At 36.4% G+C, this 21,615-nt stretch overlaps 1 protein-coding gene across 1 annotated transcript in view; it reads left to right on the top strand.

Moving 5' to 3' along the window:
• The window catches only part of csmd2 (CUB and Sushi multiple domains 2), a 967,861-nt gene that overhangs the window by 705,581 nt on the left and 240,665 nt on the right, over positions 1-21,615 (top strand). Inside the window, exons 20-24 of the mRNA XM_039739491.1 lie at positions 6,842-7,030; positions 7,172-7,288; positions 11,789-12,004; positions 13,551-13,739; positions 19,273-19,442. Coding sequence (XP_039595425.1) covers positions 6,842-7,030; positions 7,172-7,288; positions 11,789-12,004; positions 13,551-13,739; positions 19,273-19,442 — 881 coding nt within the window. The remainder of the gene's footprint in view (positions 1-6,841; positions 7,031-7,171; positions 7,289-11,788; positions 12,005-13,550; positions 13,740-19,272; positions 19,443-21,615) is intronic.

A 21,615-nucleotide genomic window follows, 5' to 3' on the forward strand; every position in this document is an offset into this window, starting at 1 on the left:
AGGGCTGCGTATAAAAACTGCAATGTCCATGATGCCCTGCTGGTCTTCGGGGAACCTCCATACTGCAGGGAGGGCTCCACCTGGCGGCTTGGGGGTATTGTCTGGGATAAACGGCCGGACATACACCACACCACGTATTGCACGCATAGTATAATTTTTGGTAAGTAGTTTTCTAGCAAACTAAGCTTAACACAACATACTTTTTATTTAATCATATGTTGAGATAGCAGCATTAGTGTGATGGGTAACAAGCCTGCCATCAAACAAAATAGACACAACTATCCAAAACTCATAATTATTTAACATTGATGGTCCCTCATAAGCCTGACTATTCAAGAAAACTTGTTCTTTACAACATTTCAAATATGCTTTGCCACCTACCCTTCTTCATTAAAAAGTATGTGCATGGCCAAAATTTTGGATTATTTTATAAAATGTAAATTATATCGATTATTTCAGTCTCATCAGCAAGGACACCTGTTCACATGACATTAATAAACTGATCAGGCATGTGTGTGCATCTAAAATGACTTTTCAAATTTGTTATGATTTTACTTTGAACAATCAAAACCAGAATTCAGCCCATATTTCTAGGCTGGCAAGCTTGAAGTGCTTTAGAAGGTTAACAATGAAAGGAAAATACATTAATTTATTAAGAGCAATAGCATTATCAGAAATATACCATCCATCCATCCATTATCCAACCCACTATATCCTAACTACAGGGTCACTGGGGTCTGCTGGAGCCAATCCCTGCCAACACAGGGTGCAAGGCAGGAAAAAAAAACCCAGGCAGGGCGCTAGCCCACCACAGGATGCACACACACACACACACACACTAGGGACAATTTAGGGTCGCCAGTGCACTTAACCTGCATGTCTTTTGACTGTGAGAGGAAACAGAAGTACCCAGAGGAACCCCCCGCGGACACAAGGAGAACATGCAAACTCCACGTAGGGAAGACAACCCAGGTCTCCTAACTGCGAGGCAGCAGCACTACCCACTGCGCTACTGTGCCACCCAAAACATACCAGATTATTATTATATAGTTTGGCATTAGTCTGCTTTAGGGCATATAATTTACACTTTCTTAATAGGAAACAAAACAAGATTACATACACTGCAGCTAGGTGCACTTGGATGTATGCCAATCACTCTCTAAAACTATTACCTAGTATGCACTGCCTGTGATTAATATCCAGTGGTTTAATGGTCATTCCAGGTATACCCTGGATCACCAGTTGACCCCAAAACGTTTTCCAGCTCAAGCAGTAGTTCTAACACTACCTGCAATAACATCTCCTTCAGTCTTCCTCTAAGTTTCATCTTCTCTACTTCCATCTTCATCAAATCATCCTCCAGCTTTCCCAATCCTCCTTACTATGTTTCTCCTGGTCACAACACTTGTTGCCTCAATGCCAAGTCTTTCTCTTAACTCAGCATTTGTCTTGCTCTCACTTTTCCACGTGAATCATTCTCATCTGTGTTCCTTGCAGATTTGCTTTATGTTTCACCTTTATTAACAACATCTCATTCCCACAGAGCACACTACTTCTAAAACCACTTTAATAAATGTTTTTCTTCAGTGCCCGAAAGGTTCCTTTAGAAGACAGAATGAGGAACTATTCCTGGATTTTCTTTCATGCACCTCTTCTGATTCGCTATCAATGCAGCATCCACAGTTCTGCCAGCACTTAGCATCTCACCTAAGCCGTAGAGCTTTCCTACATGCTCCAGAACAACTCCATTGCTGACATCTGAAGTCACACTTACTTTATTAGCATTCTTTACCCCCTCACACACTTTCTACAAACAAAGCCTGCACTTGTTATCTACATACACCACTACCATCTCTTATACTCCCACCTCCTAATGCCTTTACCACACATACCACACAACCATCCACCTATGTCTTCCATGTTTCCTGCCCTTGCACCTCCAGCCATCACCTTGGTCTTTACTATATTTATCTTGAAGATCTTCACTTCCAAACTGGCTATATACTTTAATATCTTCTCATTCCATTTTGCTACACTTTTTGCAATCAGTATGAAATCCCAAGTGTACAAGAACTCAAAAGGCAATTTTTCATGCACTTCCCTGGTTAACATGAAAAGCAATGGATTCAGAATATATCTGTGGTGCACATCCCATCTTCACTTCAAGACTCTCACTATATCCTTCTGCTGTTCTGCCCACTACTCATGCTGCCTTATACATTGACATCACCACAGACATTACAGCAGACTCTCACTATTCCTACCCACCTGCTTTTCTCAATGCCCACTTCACCACCTCTCACCACACCTACACACCTAGAAATGCATAACATAGCTGCTTTTACTTTGCTTGTGGCTTTTATTGCATTTGCCTGACAACAGAGATCTGGAACATTCACACACTTTTTTTTCAAATCTTCTGGAATTCTTCCTTCACATTCAAATCATCTTGCACTGGTCTGTCACCCATACAGCTCTAGGACCTTCCACTGCCTTCAGGATTTCTGATACCCTCTGTTTCACCTATGATTACCTTTTTCAGTGCTTGCACACCACTTTTAAAAACTACCAGCTTGTTCCTTCGATGTTCTCACAATTAATATTATTATCCCATTCATTCTCAATATTCAGAAAATGTACCATGGACTTCTTCCAGGTGTCCTTAATCCCATTACAAACAGTTACAACATACACTTCAGCATTTTCAAGTAATTCACACCTACTATGCTACTTCTTTTCCTATACATTTTGCACATTCATCCTAAACACATTTCTCATTTCTTACTCATTGTGCAGGTCACTTGAAAACCCTCTGCCTTTTTATCCACAATTGCCATTGCTACCTTGGTGTTCCAACACCATGTCTCCTTGTGTCTGAGCCTGTTCTCAGCCAGACCGTCTCTATTGCTCCCCTCTTGTAATTCAAACCTAACGCTTCTGAAACTTATTTGCTTTTAATACCAATGTTTTTGCAGATTTACGTCTTACCATGTCCTCCATTAACTTGCTAACAGCCATCAGCACTGGCTACATTGAAGTTGGACCTAAATCAGCCTTCCCTAAAACTCATCTTTCTCTTCATGACTTTTGCCAACCTGGGGGACCCATGCTGAGAATGTATTCATTATTACCAAGCAATTAGCTTAACCTCTAAAACACAATCCTGCTTCAGCTCCACAACTTTGACTGCTCATTTTTCAGATGAGAGAACACCAACTCAAGCACTGCCAGTAATGCTCCCCTATGAGAAAACTTATACCTTCTACTATTCCCACTAAGCATTCTTACATGTTTAATGTACTCAGGACATTCTACTCTCATTCTTTCCAGGAGTTCAACCACATTAGCTTAACTTCCCATCATACTCCTCTTAATTCATATGCTCTCTCCTTCACATCTTTTACTTAATGCCTCTTCTTCATCTTTCTTGCCACCAAATCAGCTTCCCCACAGTGCATCAGTTCTAGTTCATTATAAAGCAGGATTTTTCTTGCTTGTCATTTAGCTGGATTATCGAGCTTTACGTTTGATAATAATGATAGATAGTGCCGTACATGGGCTCTTATGAGCTGTACCATGCCCATATTTTGTATCTTTCATCATTGTAAATCATCATGGGGGTACTGGAGCAGGGCATTTTATGGCAGATGCCCTGTCTGAAGCCAGCCTTATTTAGTTACCTTTTATGACACATAGTGATATTAATTATTTGATCTAACAAACTGTTAAAAAAAACACGTTTGGCTGCTTCATTATTTGTTCTTGAGGTCTTTTTGTCAGAATCAGACTTTTTATATTGAAAGTACAGCTTTCTTAATCTTTCACTGAGACACATCCTTTATGAAAATAAATTTATTTAAAAGGAATGCCTGATTCATATGCTATATAAACTCCTTCATTCTGTCAGCTGTTGCATTCAAGACTAATATGAAGGTCTGAAGTGTTGGTTCACTGGTGCCAGACAGTGGGCATTTTCATTTTTTTAGTTCAATGAGCATGGAGCATTAAGTTAAAGTTCGTATGCCAGTTGTTACAGCTGAAGGTAAATGGTGGTAGTGCATGTAATCCATTTCACTTTTTGATAGCTGGCTTTTATCCCGGTTATTCCTTATTCTTGCCATTTAAGGCCCAAATTTAGGCTATGACCTATGTGTATAGCAAACTGACTGTGGCAATTGCTTGGAGGTGAATGATTTAATACATCACATTTAAAAAAAATGTTAATTAATCATATATTACCAGCACTGTTCCCTACTCACAGTTCTAATTTTTAGGTAAAGAAATGTCAGTGTGTTCATTCATAGTAATAACTATAATGGAGGTTATGGTGGCTGTGTGTAGTGCTGCTTCCTCACTCTCCCTGCATTCTAAATTTGAACCTCATGCCCAGTCATTGTTAAGGTGGAGTTTATATGTTCTCCCAATGTCTGTGTGATTTTGTTTTCCGTACATCCACAATATTATGTGTGCTAGGTTACCAAGATGGCCCTATTTCAGTGTGTGCTTTGATAGATCCTGAGATAGACTGATGCTCCATCCAGGACTTTTCCTTCCCTGCTGATACTTCTGGGGTACACTGTAGCTACATGGAACAATGAATTGGATTGCATGGGTTAAAAGTACTATGTCGCTTATCATAGCTAACTCACTCAATGTTAGCAGACAGTTCAGAAGCTTATTAGGATATTTGATTGTGCAAAAACTGACTCGGCAGCATATTTTTTAATTGAGAGAGCACTGAATGTTGTGGCATATTAGAATCGATTTCCACATGTCTGACACTACTGCTGTAGTCCTTAGAATTCATCTGTAGGTTTTTCATGAAGATGCTGGTAATGTATTCCTATTAGCTGAATTTGAATATTTGAGTATGGAAAAATAAACCCTTGTTGTAGGCAATACAGAGAAAAATAAGAGGATCCCTCATAGTTGAGCTACAATAGCAGTTTCCATGGAGATTAGTGGCACCAGTATAAAAAAAAAAAAAAGATGCAATCTCCATGTGAACCTGTTGCTAGGCTCCGTAGTGATAATCAAAACCCCACCTCCCTCAGAATCTGTCATGCAGAAGCAACAGGGAGCATATTGCCACACTGTACCTGTTAGACCACATTCATGCACGTTTTGGTCTGCTAGTTATTTGTAAACACGGGGGAGTCATTTTGATGATGCACTTTAATTGCTCCTAAGTTTCAATATCTGCCACTTCCAATGCAATTAAAACAGGTAACTTGTTTTCTGCCACTTCAGCTTGATTACAGCCACATATGGATGGCACAGTGGTTTGAGCTGCTGCCTCACAGCTCTAGGAGATGGTCATTATCTGCGTAGTGTATACCTCTTTGTTGGGTCTGCAATGGTTTTTCAGTAACACTTTAGTTCAGGTAATGCAGAAATGCATTTATTTCTCATTTACTATTATGTAACAAGACCTTAGCAAACACTCCTTTGGTTCTTCATAATACTTGTAAAGCATCAGTGAAGTGTTCATCTCTGTTATGTGACCTACTAGTAAAACTTCACACTGGAGTAATCTGAGGTGGCTTAACTGAGACACATTTCTCTTGATATCCCATAATTATCAGACCTGTGAATCTTTCATATTAAGAAGTCATTTTACCAGCATGTCAATATGCCACACTTCACAGAGATGAATAACTGATCTACTGATGTTTTATAAGTGTTATAAGACCAAAAGAAGCCTTTGTTAAGGCCTTGTTACAGAAGAGTAAAGGAGTAATAGATGCATTTTTCCAGTACTTCAACTAAACTGTTGCCGGGTTTTTTTCTATAGATACTGTTGATTTTTTTCATTTTTTTCCCCTTATGTTTAAAAAAGATGCCCGTTAGGGTAATTGATGACCATAAATTGGCCAGATGTGAGAATGAGTGGGCCCAGTTTTGGTTTCTGTCTTGTTCCTGGTGCTTTAGATCCAGGAACAATAACCCTGCTAGCCTGCCTCTGGGGTAGGTGAGTTCAGAGAATGGATGTTTGGGTAAAATTAAAAAAACCTTGAGCATCTTTAATTTCTAGAATTACAGGTTGCAACTTTATTTTATCCAGGAAATGATGACTTTGTGGTATTTTGGACATGCTTTTTAAATATTCTAGAAAAGCACCTCAGCCAGTGTAAGACCTGTGTCCTTTGTTCCAAAAGATTTCTTTATTATTTTCAACCTTTAATGTATAGACAGTTTTTATGTCATCTGCAAAACATGCAACATTGCTTGTTGGTATTGGCCCCTTTCAATTAAACCTGCTGCTCATCTTCCCATCATCTTTAATACATAAATATGATAATAGCAATTTATAAACCTTCTGGGAATTTAGTGAGGATTTCTGGGCTTCAGTATTGAAAATTATTTCTAAATTTGATACATTTGTTTATAAGCACCATTTTAACTACTTTTTTTAAAGTGGCATTTAAGCGTTAAGATTTAACTGTTCTCTGTCTGTGACACTCTTTTTCTGCTTTGTATTGCTGGTTAGGTTTAAAATACACCTTTTAAGGGAATGGAGTTTTAACAAGAAATCAAAAATGTGAAAAATTAATAATTACCTTATTAATACAATTCATGGAATTACACTGTGTAAATGTCTTACGAAAGCTGATCACCTACAGGACAGAAGCAGAAACATGCCATCTCATAACAGAAGTAATTTAGTTAAAAATAACAGTTGGTCTGAGTTACTAAGGAACACATGACAGTGGTCAATGGGACCCTCAGGAAAACACATATAGACATCTCCCAACCTGTCAATAGATTTTATTACATACACTTTGAGGAAGGTGACAGAGTAATTGTTGTCATGATTTAATAACCTCTTTCTTTGTCTCAGCTGTCAAACTGCAGTCAGACCACTGTGTGGATCCTGGCATTCCTGTCAATGGCCAGCGCCATGGTAATGATTTCTATGTTGGAGCACTGGTCACCTTCAGTTGTGACTCTGGATATACCCTGAGTGATAATGACCCACTGGAGTGTGAGCCAAATTTCCAGTGGAGTCGGCCACTTCCTAGCTGTGAAGGTGCGTACTTGAACTTGCTTCTTTCTGTCTTACATTTATTGACTTTTATGTTGTCTTAGTGCCTGCTAAACTATAAATCTGAACAGCATGGTGCTGAATGAGTATAATGTGCTTTTGTCATTTATCCTCTTGTCATTACAGCACTCTGTGGTGGATATATTCAGGGGTCCACTGGCACCATCTTGTCTCCTGGCTTCCCAGATTTTTATCCTAATAACCTTAACTGCACTTGGGTGATTGAGACTTCACATGGAAAGGGTAAGTGTAACAGTAGAATCAGCTGGTATGGATTTTCATCTTTTAGATCTTATTTTTATGTGATCACACATTTTTGTATAGACAGCTAACATGCATTCAGTTTACAATGTGGATAGTAGTACTGTCTGTCTGCTCCTCAGTGGTACATTTGAATGCACCTTTGTAAACATATTCTCCTGGTGATCCAGTTTCCTCCTACATCCCAAAAAAGTGTTTTTTAAATTCACTTGACACTCTAAACTGGACCAGTTAGAGTGAATGTGATCTTTCCTGTAATTGAATGACATGCTATTTTAGGATTGCTTTTTGATATTACATGGATTGGATTAGGAAGATATTGATTTTGAAAAAGATCGACTGTAAAAGTAGACACAACAACGTGAAAGGGTTAGGACGGTAATCCTGTACAATTGAAGGTTTGTAGAAAACAAATAAGCACACAACAACAACAACATTTTTGGGCTGAATGGCCTGTTCTCATCTAGAGTGTTCTAATGTTCTAACATTTATTTATATAGCACAATTTGCCAATAACTAAGATTTCTGTTATATTTCTTTATTTATTTTGAGAAGCTACTGCTCATCCATTCGGAAATAGACACAGGATCAGTGAGCCAAGAGCGTCAGGGTCATCAGGCGATATTGATAAATACAGTTGTGTGACATGTGCATAGCTATGGTAGCTCACCTTGTGCTTTGAGATAATCTGACCTAATCGAGGCATAGAGATGGAAAAGAGCAGTGGAACCAGAATAGATCCCTTTGCTAAACCATATAAAATATCATGAGTCTCTGAAGTAAACACCACAACTATCAAAGAATTTTCTACCTGTTAATTAAGACTTAAACCAGTTTAAGACGTTGCTGGAGAGGCCCTCCCACTGTCTAAAGTGATTTATATGAACACTGTAATCAGTGGTGTCAAATGCTGCAGTTAAGTCTAACAGAACAAGAACAGATACATGGCCCCTATCCATGTTAACCTGCAAGTCATTTACTACTCTAACCAGTGCAATGTCTGTACTGTGATTTGCTCTAAAACCTGACTGAAACTTGTCAAGAATAGAATGTTTATTCAAGTTACAAGTTACTGAGATGTCTTTTCAGACCTGAGTTCAAAACAGAACTAACTCAAAAATGGCAGAACTGCTGGGCATATGGCTTGCAGGCAAGAGGAGGTGGGTCCAGGAAGATGGAGAACAGAAGTGACGTCAGAGGTAGAATGGCTGTTAGTCTTCCATTCTACAGAGGGAGAAAGAGAAAAGGCATTAGTAGACCATCATCAGAGTAATTAAGCTGTCTCCCAAATGCACATATGTGACACAACATACAGTGTATGTTATGCTTCCATTTACTGTATTTATGTTACCTCAGGTATTGAATGACTGTGCACATATACACAAAATGTTACTAGTGCCCCAGCTAGACAATACATAACTTATTCACTTTGTGGACAGGTGGCTCAGAGATGAAGTGCTAAACATTATCTGTATGAATTTTGTACATTTCCCTATGTGTGTGATAGATTTTCTTCCACATTCTGAAAACATGTCTGTTAGATGAACTGTTAACTCTAAACTGGCCTGGTGTGGAGCATTGTGGGCACTATCAGTAATGTGATGGACTGGTGTGTCCACAAGGGTTGATTTCTGGTTAATGCCCAGTGTTGACAATTTCATTATGACCATGAATGGGATTTAGATGGTTTAATGACAGAATAATAGGTTTTGTAGTCTAGATTTTTGACATGTCACAATTAAAATCATTTGTTATCCATTGCTGTTTTTCATTATGCAGCGCAGTCACACTCATTATTTGCATTTTCCTTTATGTGCATGTAACTTAAACTAAATTATATTTTGTGTAATATTGTTCTCTACCAATTACTGTTATATGAATGCTTGTGGTTTCCATGTCTTATTCAATTTAAGTATTGTTAAATAGCTCATGTACATTATGAGAAGAGTTTAATGAAAAGCACAATAAAAGATAATGCATCATGGTTAATACTCACTTTCTAATAGTTTGCTTTTGTGCAAACATGAGAGGGTCCTATGTAGGTTTCAACATTACTTAGAATTTAAAAGTGAGATATTTAAGTACCAAAGAACTTCCTCTAAAATATACTTTCATTTTGTCTTCTAAATAAATGTGTTACTGTATGTACATTGGTATACACTGCTGGCCTTTAAAACTGAAACACACAGAAAGATGTGAGATATTAAAGTGATGTTTATACGGCAGTTTAATTATGAAGCCTGTCACAAATGATTAGAAGTACAGTTTAGTCACGCATGCAGAATGCATAATAGAGTGTTTGCAGAGAAATAAACACTTGTACATAGTCTGGCTTTGACATGAAGAGACAATGGATGTGTATTTGTGGAAGTTCATACCATGCAGCTTGTATATGTCCCCAAATTTCATCAGTGGTAACCACTGGTGGTTTCCGGCGCAACATTAATTGTCCACCCATATCCCAGATGTACTAAATTAAGAACAAATCTGGTGAACCTGTAATCCTGGGAAGAAGTGGAACATGGTGGTCAACCATGAACTGTAGAACGTTTCATGCCACATGTGGTCAAACGTCCTGTTGGAATATAGCACAAGGGAACCTCTGCAGGTTTGTTACCACCTCAGTCTTCAACATCTCTTTGATATATGGCTGGATGATCAAAGTGTTGGCAGTATATATGAAGTGGGAATGGGAGTGGAACCCGATGGCATCCCACACCGTAACATTTGGTGCTGGGACTCGTATGGAGCTGCAAAATGCATGCCCCCAGGGCTCTTTTCTTTCAGTGCTTCCATATACAGATTTTTCCACCATGGTGCAGTAAATTCAACTAGGACTCATCTGAAAGCACAATGTGATGCCAGTCATCCTGTCACTTTGTGACATTTTTAGTACCACTGCAGTTGCCCATGCCTGTGGTCAAGGGTCATGGGTACCCAAAGCAATAAGTGGCAAACAAGAAGGCCATGCTGCTGCAGTGACATCAAAGAGAGTGTGTGAGCATCTGTTGATGTGTGATGGGCCTCAACTGTTGGGTTAGAAGGTGTAATATGTTTGTTTGGTCCATCACTACCTTGCGCCTAAGATGTCTATCCTTCCATTCTTCCAAACCCTTTATTTCAAAGGGTCCAACGCACCTCTAAACCCTGAAGCCATACTCCCATCACTATGCTTACTTTTCATCCAGCATGAGTGCAGATGTCCCAGTGGATAATTCAGCTTTCCACATTCCCTCAATTCTCCCTCAAGTGGGGTCTGTGAGGTGGATATATGGCTGCCGTCAGCTTTGTTTACTAACTCCCAGCAGCCGCTCAATGAGAATCTCTTTCCAGATATCTTTTATATCCACTGTTGAAATGCACAGGGAGTATAACTTGTGCACATCATTTGCACATGTGCAGTGATTGTAATAGTTTTTACACTCTACCATGACATTATCCATCCTGCAAGTTTCGGACCAATATGGTACATTTTGCCAGTGTTGAAATTGTAACAGCGATTAGTGCAAATTCATAATATATGGCTTTAGCCCTATTAAAACGGGTTTAGTTTTATACCAAGAGGTGGGGCAAATTAATTATCACTGGAGGATCTCTGCAATTGTAGTCCCATCCAAATCTCTCATGTAAGAAACTTTTTAAGGACTTCCCATTCACACCTCAGGAAAGATTACCTTCTATAAACTGTCTGTAAAAAATAATCCCAGGTTAAACCAGCCCCTAGCAAATGAACATGTCAGTACAATTCTGTCATTTAAATGATTTGAATGGGACTGGAAGTACTGAGGTCCACTGGTAATAATTACTTTACCCAATGTATGAGGTGGAACAAATCAGCTCCTTGCTGTCCATGTTGAATAACAGCTTTAGGGTTTGTATGGATTCCCCTTGGTGGTCTGAAGGTGTGCTTATATATTTTTGTCGAAAAGTGGGTAGGGATGCTGATTTTACAACACCTCCTGTTATACAACTAATCCCCACATCTGGTGTAAAAGTAATCCTGTCCAAATAGGACTTTTAACAACAACATTTATTTATATAGCACATTTTCACAGAAATGACGTACCTCAAAGTGCTTTACAAGATGAAAAAAGAAACGTTTCTAACAAATAAAAATAAGACTGGGCAATACTAAATAACAAAGAATAAAGTAAAGTCTGATGGATGGAAGGACAGAAAACAGAACATTGTTTCAAAATGTCAGCACACTTCAGTTTATCACATAATTTATTTGTTATTGCCATGATTATGTTATTATTTTTTCAGTTGTGTATTGGTTTTAAGTGAAATGGTGCATTTGGAAGAACTAGTCAACCATGTCCAATGCAAATTTTAAACTGTGCACTATCACAACTGGCTTCAAGAGCATATGTAACTTTTAGCCTTCCAAAAATGGAGTTGTATTTTGTATTTTTCAGAACCAAATATTGTATTTTTAGTTTTAACCTTTCTTCTGTGACCCACTTTTCCTGTCTTTTATAGGTGTGCTTTTCACCTTCCACACTTTTCACCTGGAAAGTCCACATGATCACATTCTGATCACAGAGAACTCCAGTTTTTCACAACCCCTGAAGAGGTTGACTGGCTCCACTCTTCCATCACCACTTAGTGCAGGCTTGTATGGCAACTTCACTGCCCAAATACGCTTTATCTCAGACTTCTCTGTGTCCTATGAAGGTTTCAACATTACTTTCTCAGGTAATGCTATGCATTTTAGATATTGTATATGAAAACAATCTGTTTACCATGGAACCTTTGCACTGTATAGACATGGGTGTGGTGGCATTAGCTAAATGATGCACTTCAGATTTTGTAATTTTTTTTTTTTTTTCTGCCTTTCACCATTTTGGCATACATTGAATCCACATTTGTAAGAGATGTGCAAAGATGTGCCCTAATAAAGATTAATTCCTTCTCATAACACTATTTTAATGTGGTTTGATTAATTTCAGTCTTTTTGTATGACCTTTTAGAAATGCGAGAATTCTAGAAAATATCAAAAGGGTGTGATAGGCTGGAGAGTAGAGCCCTCAGTATTAAGATGCCATTCAGACTGACATGTTTGCAGAATTCTTAATCAAGATTTATCCTGTCACATGTATAAAATATAAATACATATAAATATAAATTTACTTTTTAGGACCAACTTACTGTATCTACGCAACTCAACATCTTTACTCAGTTTATTAAAAACCAGGATAAGCTGAACTATTTCCAAGATTGTTTAGAAGAATGTATATTGTTAATGGTGGAGCTTATTTGAAAAATACTGTTTTTTTTAATTTTAGTTAAGTGACTAAGTTGTTACTTGTAAAAGGTGACCATTTTTGACAGGATAGTATAAAGAAGCCCTTATTTACACTTTCAGGTTTAGTAAAGCTTACATTAAGCATTTACACTTGCAGTGTAAATTGAATCCCAGGTTTGAATATTAATCACTGTTTTATTAACAGTTACAGTAACACTTACTTTCCATTTTTCTTTTTTAGTAAAATTCCTAAGTGGAATATACATGAATGGAGACAAAATTGTTTACCATTTTTATTTTTTGTTTGTTTTATGTAGAAGTATTTTACTAATTTTACTAATTGTATCTAATAAATGTGCAAAATCCCAGTTACAGAGTGAGATCACTAATTTCCATTCGCTTCTTCTAAAATGAATTGTTATTCACCAGCCTTCAGAAAAAGTATGCTTTAACAAAACCTGTGTTTGATAAATAAAGCATTAATTATTATATGATTAATTTATTCTGAACAGCTAATCTTAATTGTATAGGAAGCGAAACTGTTAAAATCTTGAACTCTGTGTCTGGTGTCAGATAAAATAATCAAACAAGATGCTGTGTGAAACCAAGGAGAAGAGTCTATTGCAGCATAATGTGTTTTCATATGTATTGCGAGGAGCCAGGTATTATTACATGGTTGTGTCTGAGCATCCAAAAGATTTAAAGATGCTATAATTTTTATCAAATACCAAATAACAGATGGAAACTAACATTTGTGTGAATTTCAGCCTAGTCTTGTGGTGTTGTACTTGTTTTCACTTTTCAAAATAGATTTTTTTCTTCATTCCTTCAGAGTGAATTTGGCATTCTTATTACTTTAATACGGTCAGTTGATTCATTGACAAAGTTAATGCAATTACATTTGCTACTCTAACCCTTTTCATAGATCAATTAAAGGAATTCCTTCTCTGTGTGTGACATGTTTAAGTAATCACCATCTACCAATGACTGTTACAGAGTATGACTTGGAGCCTTGTGAAGATCCAGGAGTGCCAACTTACAGCATCCGCAAGGGGCTACAGTTCGGTGTGGGGGATATTCTGACATTTTCCTGCTTCCCAGGATACCGGCTAGAAGGCCCTGCACGTGTCACCTGCCTTGGAGGGAGACGCCGGGTATGGAGCTCACCTCTGCCAAGGTGTGTTGGTAGGTGGTCATGTGCTTTCATTTTGTTTTGGTTGAAGTTAAAGTTACTGTTTTACATAAGACATACTGTACTTAAAAATATATATATATGCTTTGATAAATGTTTAGAAATCATTTTATTTTGGTGCCTGCATGTACACTCCAAATCTACTAGCTTTAAATCAGATTTCTGACATACATAAATTGTGTAATGCTCATTTTTAAGTAGCATGGAAAGTTCTTGTATCCGAAAATACTTCTCTTTTAGATAGTATGTTTTAAAAATCTTAGTGATTTATTACTAAATTTCAATTCAAGTGGATATCATCCATTGAATTTTTTACAGTTAATGAAAAACATAAATTTGCTTTCTTCTTTAACCATTCAGCATCCAGTAATCACTTCTTTTTGCACCACTTACCAGCACTTGCTAAAGCAAAAGCTGAAATGTTGCTAAAAATTAATTTGCATTTTTATTACTTAAATGTTAAAATATTTTCAAAATAGTAGCATGATATAATTTTTGTGATCTAAAGTAAAAGTTGGGGCATCGTGGGTTACCTGATTTAGTTGATAAGCTTCCCCAGAATAAAGGTTTGTTTGCCTTTATGGTCACATGATGCTTGCGATGGTGGGACTGGAATAGGCAATAATGGAAGTGAGGCCCGGGCATCATGGCTCCCAGGGTTGATTAAGGTTTTCTTAGTTATAAGATGAAGAAGCCGAACAGCTGGCTTTTCACCTGACACCCATTTATTCGGTCCCCTAAAGCAACAGCTTTTCACTCCTTTTCTGACACATTGGACACTAATAGGGTATCACAAAACAAAATCTTACAATTTACAGAAAATGTGACTGTCAAAGAAGCAGATTTTCTAGTTTACAAAGCATGTGTTTTACAGAGTTATATGACAAGATAACTAAGTTGAAAAGACTTTATATCCAGGAGGTGCTACAGTACTTAGCACTGCTGCCTCGTGATTCCCACTCCTATTCGTTTTTTATATGGAGTTTGCACATTTTCCCCATTTCTGCATAGTTTTATCTCTAGGTACTTTAGTTCTTCCTCCATATCCCAAATATGCACATAATAAGTTAATTGGTGATTGTAAATTGGCCCATTGTGTGTGTGGGTGTGCATGTGATGGTCCAGGGAAGGTTCCTGCTTTGTGTCCACTGCTCTGGGATCTGGCTGTTACCTGCAAGTTCCATGAAGAAATGTTGGGGCACCGACTTTTGTTGCCCATTTAATTCTGTCAGCATAAGGAATGAAAAAGGGACGCTATGCGTGCCAAGACAAAAACGTAAATGATAAAATAAGAAAGCTGTTAAACTAGACAATCATTTAGCTGGGTCTTGTTCAGAAAGCAGACATCACTTGAGACTGCCTTCCCCACACCTAAACATTAACCTTAAGGTCAATTAAATAGGTCCCTGATGTTAAGTCACTATTTTAGGGCTAAAATGATAACAGAAATGTGAAATCTACTTATATACTGTAACAAGAATGACCAATAGACATTGCAAAGGTTTGGGGCAGCCACCCATATAATTTTTCCCAGATGCAAAACTGATGCAATAGCACAGACATGTTCACACGACTGAGTCCAAAATAGAACTGATAATGTAAAGACAAGATGGCGGCTTTAAAGGCTAGTAAGGAAAGGGATGTCATCAGGACCAGAACTGGAAGTAACGTCGTTGGCTGCTCCAAAGCTGGGCGGGATTTCCTTAGAATGGTCTGTAAGAGATCGAGAAAGAGAATTAGTGCACTTTGCCACCCCCTGGTCCAGCGTGGAATTACATGTATTTAAGCCCTTTAGTTGTCTCCTAAACACACATGTGTGACAATACCTAATCTTAATTATTGTGAACAAGCAAGTGGTGTCCGTGTGAAACAAACAAGTGGTGTCTGCTTTCTGAACAAGAGCCATTTAGTTCAGGTCAGTGTGAAAGGAACTCCATTCTGCGGTGCGTTCTGTCCAAGACTGAACACTTGCTTCTGGCAGCTGCAAGCTTTATAGTTGGTGGACTAGAATTTCCTAACTTTTCTACAATTATATTAATTTTGGTATTTGAGGCTAATACATTTATGAGCTGCATTGCACTAAAGTACACTGAAAAAGAAACTGTACGCCCTGTTGTTACTACGTTAGAAGATAACATATACTACTGCTACTGAGAAACTCTACCGCATGAACTGCAACCATGTTTCAGTTTTCGTCGCTATTTAGTTGTCACATGAAGATTTTCTTTCCTTTTGGTTTATTCAAAAAGGCACTGTGTAACCTCTTTAATTTTGAAAAACTAACTATGAGTTTTAATGAAATACATGGATAATCATGATATGATAATAAATCATGGTGTATGTGACATTTCAGTGAACCATGCATGATGTTCTTGTGGCTGATCCACTTCTTACCCACAGTGGATCTGCTGTGTACTGATGGCACTTAATTTCAATTTAATCACCATTTATGAAGTAGTCCTGTCTTGAACATAATCTTAATCAGAACACCTTGGCACTAACTCTCCGCACATTCTCTGTCATTAACTAATTTTATGAAGCCATATGGAAAGTTCAATCTCATTGAAGATCCTTTTCAGTTTTAAACAAGAAAAAATTCAGCTCTAGTTTATGAACAGCTTTAGATAGCTATAGATGATTTACCAGCTTTAGTCCTAGGGGCAGTCTGTGGCTCACAGTTTTCAGTCCAGCTAATTTTATAATCAAATGCTAAATACTGCCTTTAATTGAATTAGTGTTTCATTAATTGTCTTGAAATGTCATTTCTTTCTTTTCTCTGAAATGCAATACGTTAATGTTCACCACTGTGTGATTTACTTTTGAAAGGGTTTTGTGTTTTATATTTATAGATTGAATTCACTCTTCTAGACCTAAATATAAAGATTCTGCATATTCATCCTTTTTCAGTATTATTGAAAGTAATTATGAAGAACACATTTGTAAGTTAAAGTAATTCTAAATTAGTGTCTGTTGTAGAAAAGGTTGTTTTTGCCTTTGCCTAAACTCACTTGAAAAATTCAGAATCAACCAAGGATTCTAATTAAATTAAATGTACAAATAGAGAAAGCTAATATATTTCACTGTTTTAATAGCTCTTATAATAATTCTTAAAAAATGAACTTCATAATTAATTATTTCCAAATTTCCAGAATACGTTTTGGCTAATATTACCACGTTTGTTTATGGAAGATTTCCAGTGGAAGCAGTAAAATACTGCAAATTTATACATTAGTTGGATTAAACAGGTAAGCTAAGGTAGCTCCCTCAGGAGCCATTACCTATCAAAAGCTGTTTAGATATAGCAAAATGTTTTGGATTCATTCAACAGCTCATGCCATCTGTATTTCTTGTTGCTAAGATATATTTCTGGTTTTCATGTAAAGGTATTCTAGTGTTATTTAAAGCATTTTGGCCCAGAGACATTATTTGAATGCCCTATTAGTTTCTTATCAGTTGACCTGATTTGTATGTATCTCCCCATAGCAATGGCACAGGAAGTAAAATAGCTGTACAATCCAGAAGACTTCAAAATTTTATTCCCAATAATTATAAGCATTATTAACAACTTTTTTGTAAATTCTTTTTTGTTCCTTGATTACCACTATGTGAACACACCATATCTTTGAATGTAAATTACAACATTTTGAGAAAGATATAGAAAAATCAAGCTAAAGATTCTCTGTTTTTCATAATTTAATATGTCAGCCTTAAATGTAGTCAAGGTTAGGGATGGGATAGGGTTAAACTATAGAATTACTGGTTTTTAGCACATCATATCTCTCACAAATTTAAAAGGTATAAAATGAACAGTTATAAGGAATCCAGATGTGCCATTTTATGGTCAGAGAATGTAACAGTGGTGAAGAAACTAAAAAGGTAATGCATTGAATATAAGACATTCCTTATGAGTTCCTAAACACTGACATGGAGAAAAGAAATGAAAGCACAAGTTCTATGATTAAGCCTGCAAATGTCTGATTCACCTAGCTGGTCCTGCATGGACAGCATTAGGTTCTTCTAGCAAGTACCAAAACACCCAACATAACCAAAAATAGAATTCAAATTGATAAAACAAGTGCAAAAAGGCAAGACTTTTACATAGAATTTCATAGAAGTTAATAAAAAGTGACCTCATATTAATAGATTATAGTGGTCCTATAAAAATGCCAGAAAATCTGAATAAAACATTCTCTGTGCCCCTTTCTATAGGAAAAATTGACACCATGATATCACACACCAGTTTATTTGGCCACATTCGCTATGATGCCTGCTCACACTTGCTAACATCAAACCTTGACCATCTTGAAGTCCTCAAAACATTACATGAACCACCAGAAACTAAACATGCAATTGCTAAAACCCACAAAACAGTGTGAAAACATGCTCAATCATCTGACACACCTGCTTCCTGTTCTTTATAACTTTGTAAATCAGTATTTGCTCTTTACGGGCATCAAATTGTTATTGCTAATTAAATTGTTAATAAAAAGCTTCCAAAACTTACTGTTAAACTCATTAGGGACCTACCTGGTTGGTTGTTTTGGAATTATAACCTTCATTACTTATGTTGATAAGAAGCAGATCTGCTGATTTCTGTATAGAAATGCAGATTATTGTTATGCGCTGTTAAAATCTTTATATAACTGTGTACAAAGTTAAATGGACAAACACCAATGACATCCAATTAACATTTTCAATGAGACATTTTTTTTATAGAAGCAGAATTTCTTGTCTCTTATGATGCATCACAGTTTGAATTTCAGTTTTATGCTTAAACTGCCCATAATGCATGTGGATATGATGATGTGCAGTTTAAAAGGACTTCATTTTCATCTGGAATATGTGATCTGACACATGGAAAATTATTCAATAGGGATCCAAATGGTGATAAATTCTTAATCTGCTCATTAACTTGCATGGATAAGATGAAAGCTCCTCATTGTTCTTTAAAGCCCACTCCAATGATGAGGGCCTTTGACTAAATGACAAGCGTTAACCCAGAGAAAGAAGAAATCAAGTTCTGCTTGTTTTTCAGGTTGCATTTTTTTGTTTGATAATATGTATGCCTTTAAGATAAAAAAACATAATAAGTAAATAAAAATTTATAAATTTGGACATTAAATAAAATCTTTAATATAGTTTTTCTAAATGACCATTACAGGAATTTTCTAATACCAGTCGATAGAAAAACGTCTGATCTCTTCAGACAATTTGTAGTTGTACTTAGACTGTTAGATTTTTATTTTATGAGTTAAATCTTTGACAATTGGTTTTCTTTTTGTTAAAGGTTGCAGTTGTAGTATAAGCATTCACATTTTTCTAATAGTGCCTTTAACTACTGAGCACATAAACCAAGTAATGTTGTATTATGAATAAATAAAATAAATTTTGCAGTATTTATGTTCTGTATTTTTTAAATAAATATTTCCTACCAATTTTGGTCGTTAGTATACAGCATGCAAAGATCTATGTGTAATAAACTATTGAACAGAATAAAAAAAAAGGCTGTCATTTTGTCATTTGCAGCGGAGTGTGGCTCATCTGTGACAGGGACCCAGGGAGTTCTTCTATCCCCTAATTTTCCTTCAAACTATGGAAACAACCATGAGTGCATCTATTCCATCCACAGTCAACCAGGGAAAGGCATCCAGCTACATGCCAGGACTTTTTATCTGCAGGAGGGCGATGTTCTTAAAGTAAGAGTTAATGTGTCTTTTCTTTTTAGTAATAAGTAATGAGTAGCCTGTTCAGCAAAAACAAATATATTGGTATCTCCACATTAGTCATACTCATACTCATTTTTATGTTGTCCTTGCAGATTACAAATATTAATGCAGTATTTACATGTAGACTATTTATTATCGTTTTAATTATGTTAAGCAAAACATTTAGTGTATTTTTTTTACATATGCAAATACTTTGGGAGAGCTTTCAGATTCATTGAGTTGAATTAAAACATGAATACATTACATACAAACACATAAATAATATTTTTGATTTACAGAACAAGTTAGAAAGATTTTTTGTTATTCTTGTCACAAGTAGTTACTCAAATTCTAAATAATACTTCAGGCCATACATGTCTCTTAATTTTCTTTCAGCATTTTTACCATTTGCTTTGTTGAGGGCCTTATCCTGTATGAGCGAAAATCAAGGAAATCCGTTAAAGACATTACTCTGTTACTGATAAATGTGAGCAACCTCAAAAGTTAAAAGAAAATGAAAATATTCAAAATTTTAATGGTGGCACAATAAAATCAATCATTCAGTGTTTATTTTATAACAAAGCTGAAAACTATTAATTTCAATGAAAAAATAATTGAAATAGAAATACTTGAATATGTAAAGAGAAATAATCACTAACCTAGTCCAAAGTGAACTTGTATATGCTATACAGCAGCCTCATATTGTTTTATTTGCATATTTTAATACAAATGCTCGACAGGGGCATGGCTCAATATACAGTATGTGCTGCTGTTTGTAATGTAAGATGTGTCAGTGATAAATGCAACATGAGGTCTATTGAGACAGGATTAGTTTAACACCAGGATGGGGGATAAAGTCAGTGCTTGTAGTGGGGTGGTACGCACTTGGTAATCCATACCAGAATTTCTCCATTCTTCCCTTATGAGGACCAATAGTTAATGTATGCCTACCAATGCATTCAGTCCGTTTGGACCACATTAGTAACCCTTATTTCTAACAATAGTATGTCCATTCATACTTTCAAAGGTGACACTGCTCCCTCTCCCCCCACCACCATTCGATATTAATTGTGATTTATCTACGGATCTTCAAGGAGTTACCTTACCCCTGTTATTCAGCACACACAACAAGGAGAACACCAACACTGCTTTTTTCCACTTCAGGCATTGGCTAAAGTAATTATTAGCAGAGGACCTATTTGATTTAAGTCTCGTCCAAATCACTCAAATGATGGAGTTTTACTGACATGTCGATTCACACAGGACTAATTTAACCTGGAGTTATTTTTTATTGACTTTTTATTGAAGGTAAAAGCCACTGTAATCTTTACTGATAAGTGAACACATAGTCCATAAAAAGTTACTGACATGAGTAATTTGAGTTGGGCTAAAATTATATACAGGTAGTTTATCTGGTAATTGTTGCTTTACCCAACCTCCTGGCATAAAACTAATCCTGTCCAAAAAGGGCTTTAGTTGATGGTAATGTGGGGTTGCTATGAAATGTTGAGTTAAATGAATTAGTAAAATATCACATAGTATGTTAGTTCTTTTAATATACTTGTTTTGAGAAAATGAGCAACAGTGTTTCCTCTTAAAGATTTCAACATTTGGTATGTCTGAAATCTGAGCTAAGATTTTTGTTGACCCTTTTTAATGCAATGTCAGATCCTTGAACTTAAATACCATTGCTCTTTTATATACTGTATTAACCATACAATGTATGGTAATGATTATGAATATTATGACATCCAGATTGCAGTTATTTCATTTATTAACCTTTCAGTCAGACTATTTTTATCTTCACAACTCTTTACCATAACCGCTATCAGTATTGCTGACTCATTCTATAATATTCAGCCATTTTAGAAAATAGGTACTTACATAAGCATAGACAACATTTTTTACAAATGTTCATTGTAAAAGGAAAAAATAAATTACTTTTGCAGTTTGGTTTCATGTCATAGGGTACAGGAGAGTATCAGGACTGTTTAAGACAATCAATCACCCATTTGAGAGTTATTGTTTTAGGACTTCCATCACAATATATTTATGTTCTGTCAGAAAGTAGCTATGCTAGATGGACTGTAAAAGTAATGTGCAAAGACAGAAAATGTACTTTCCAAAATCATCAATGTCAGTTTCCTTCCTAAGAACAAGTACA

The sequence above is a fragment of the Polypterus senegalus genome, chromosome 17 (assembly GCF_016835505.1).
Source record: "Polypterus senegalus isolate Bchr_013 chromosome 17, ASM1683550v1, whole genome shotgun sequence".
NCBI classification, from domain to species: Eukaryota; Metazoa; Chordata; class Cladistia; order Polypteriformes; family Polypteridae; genus Polypterus; species Polypterus senegalus.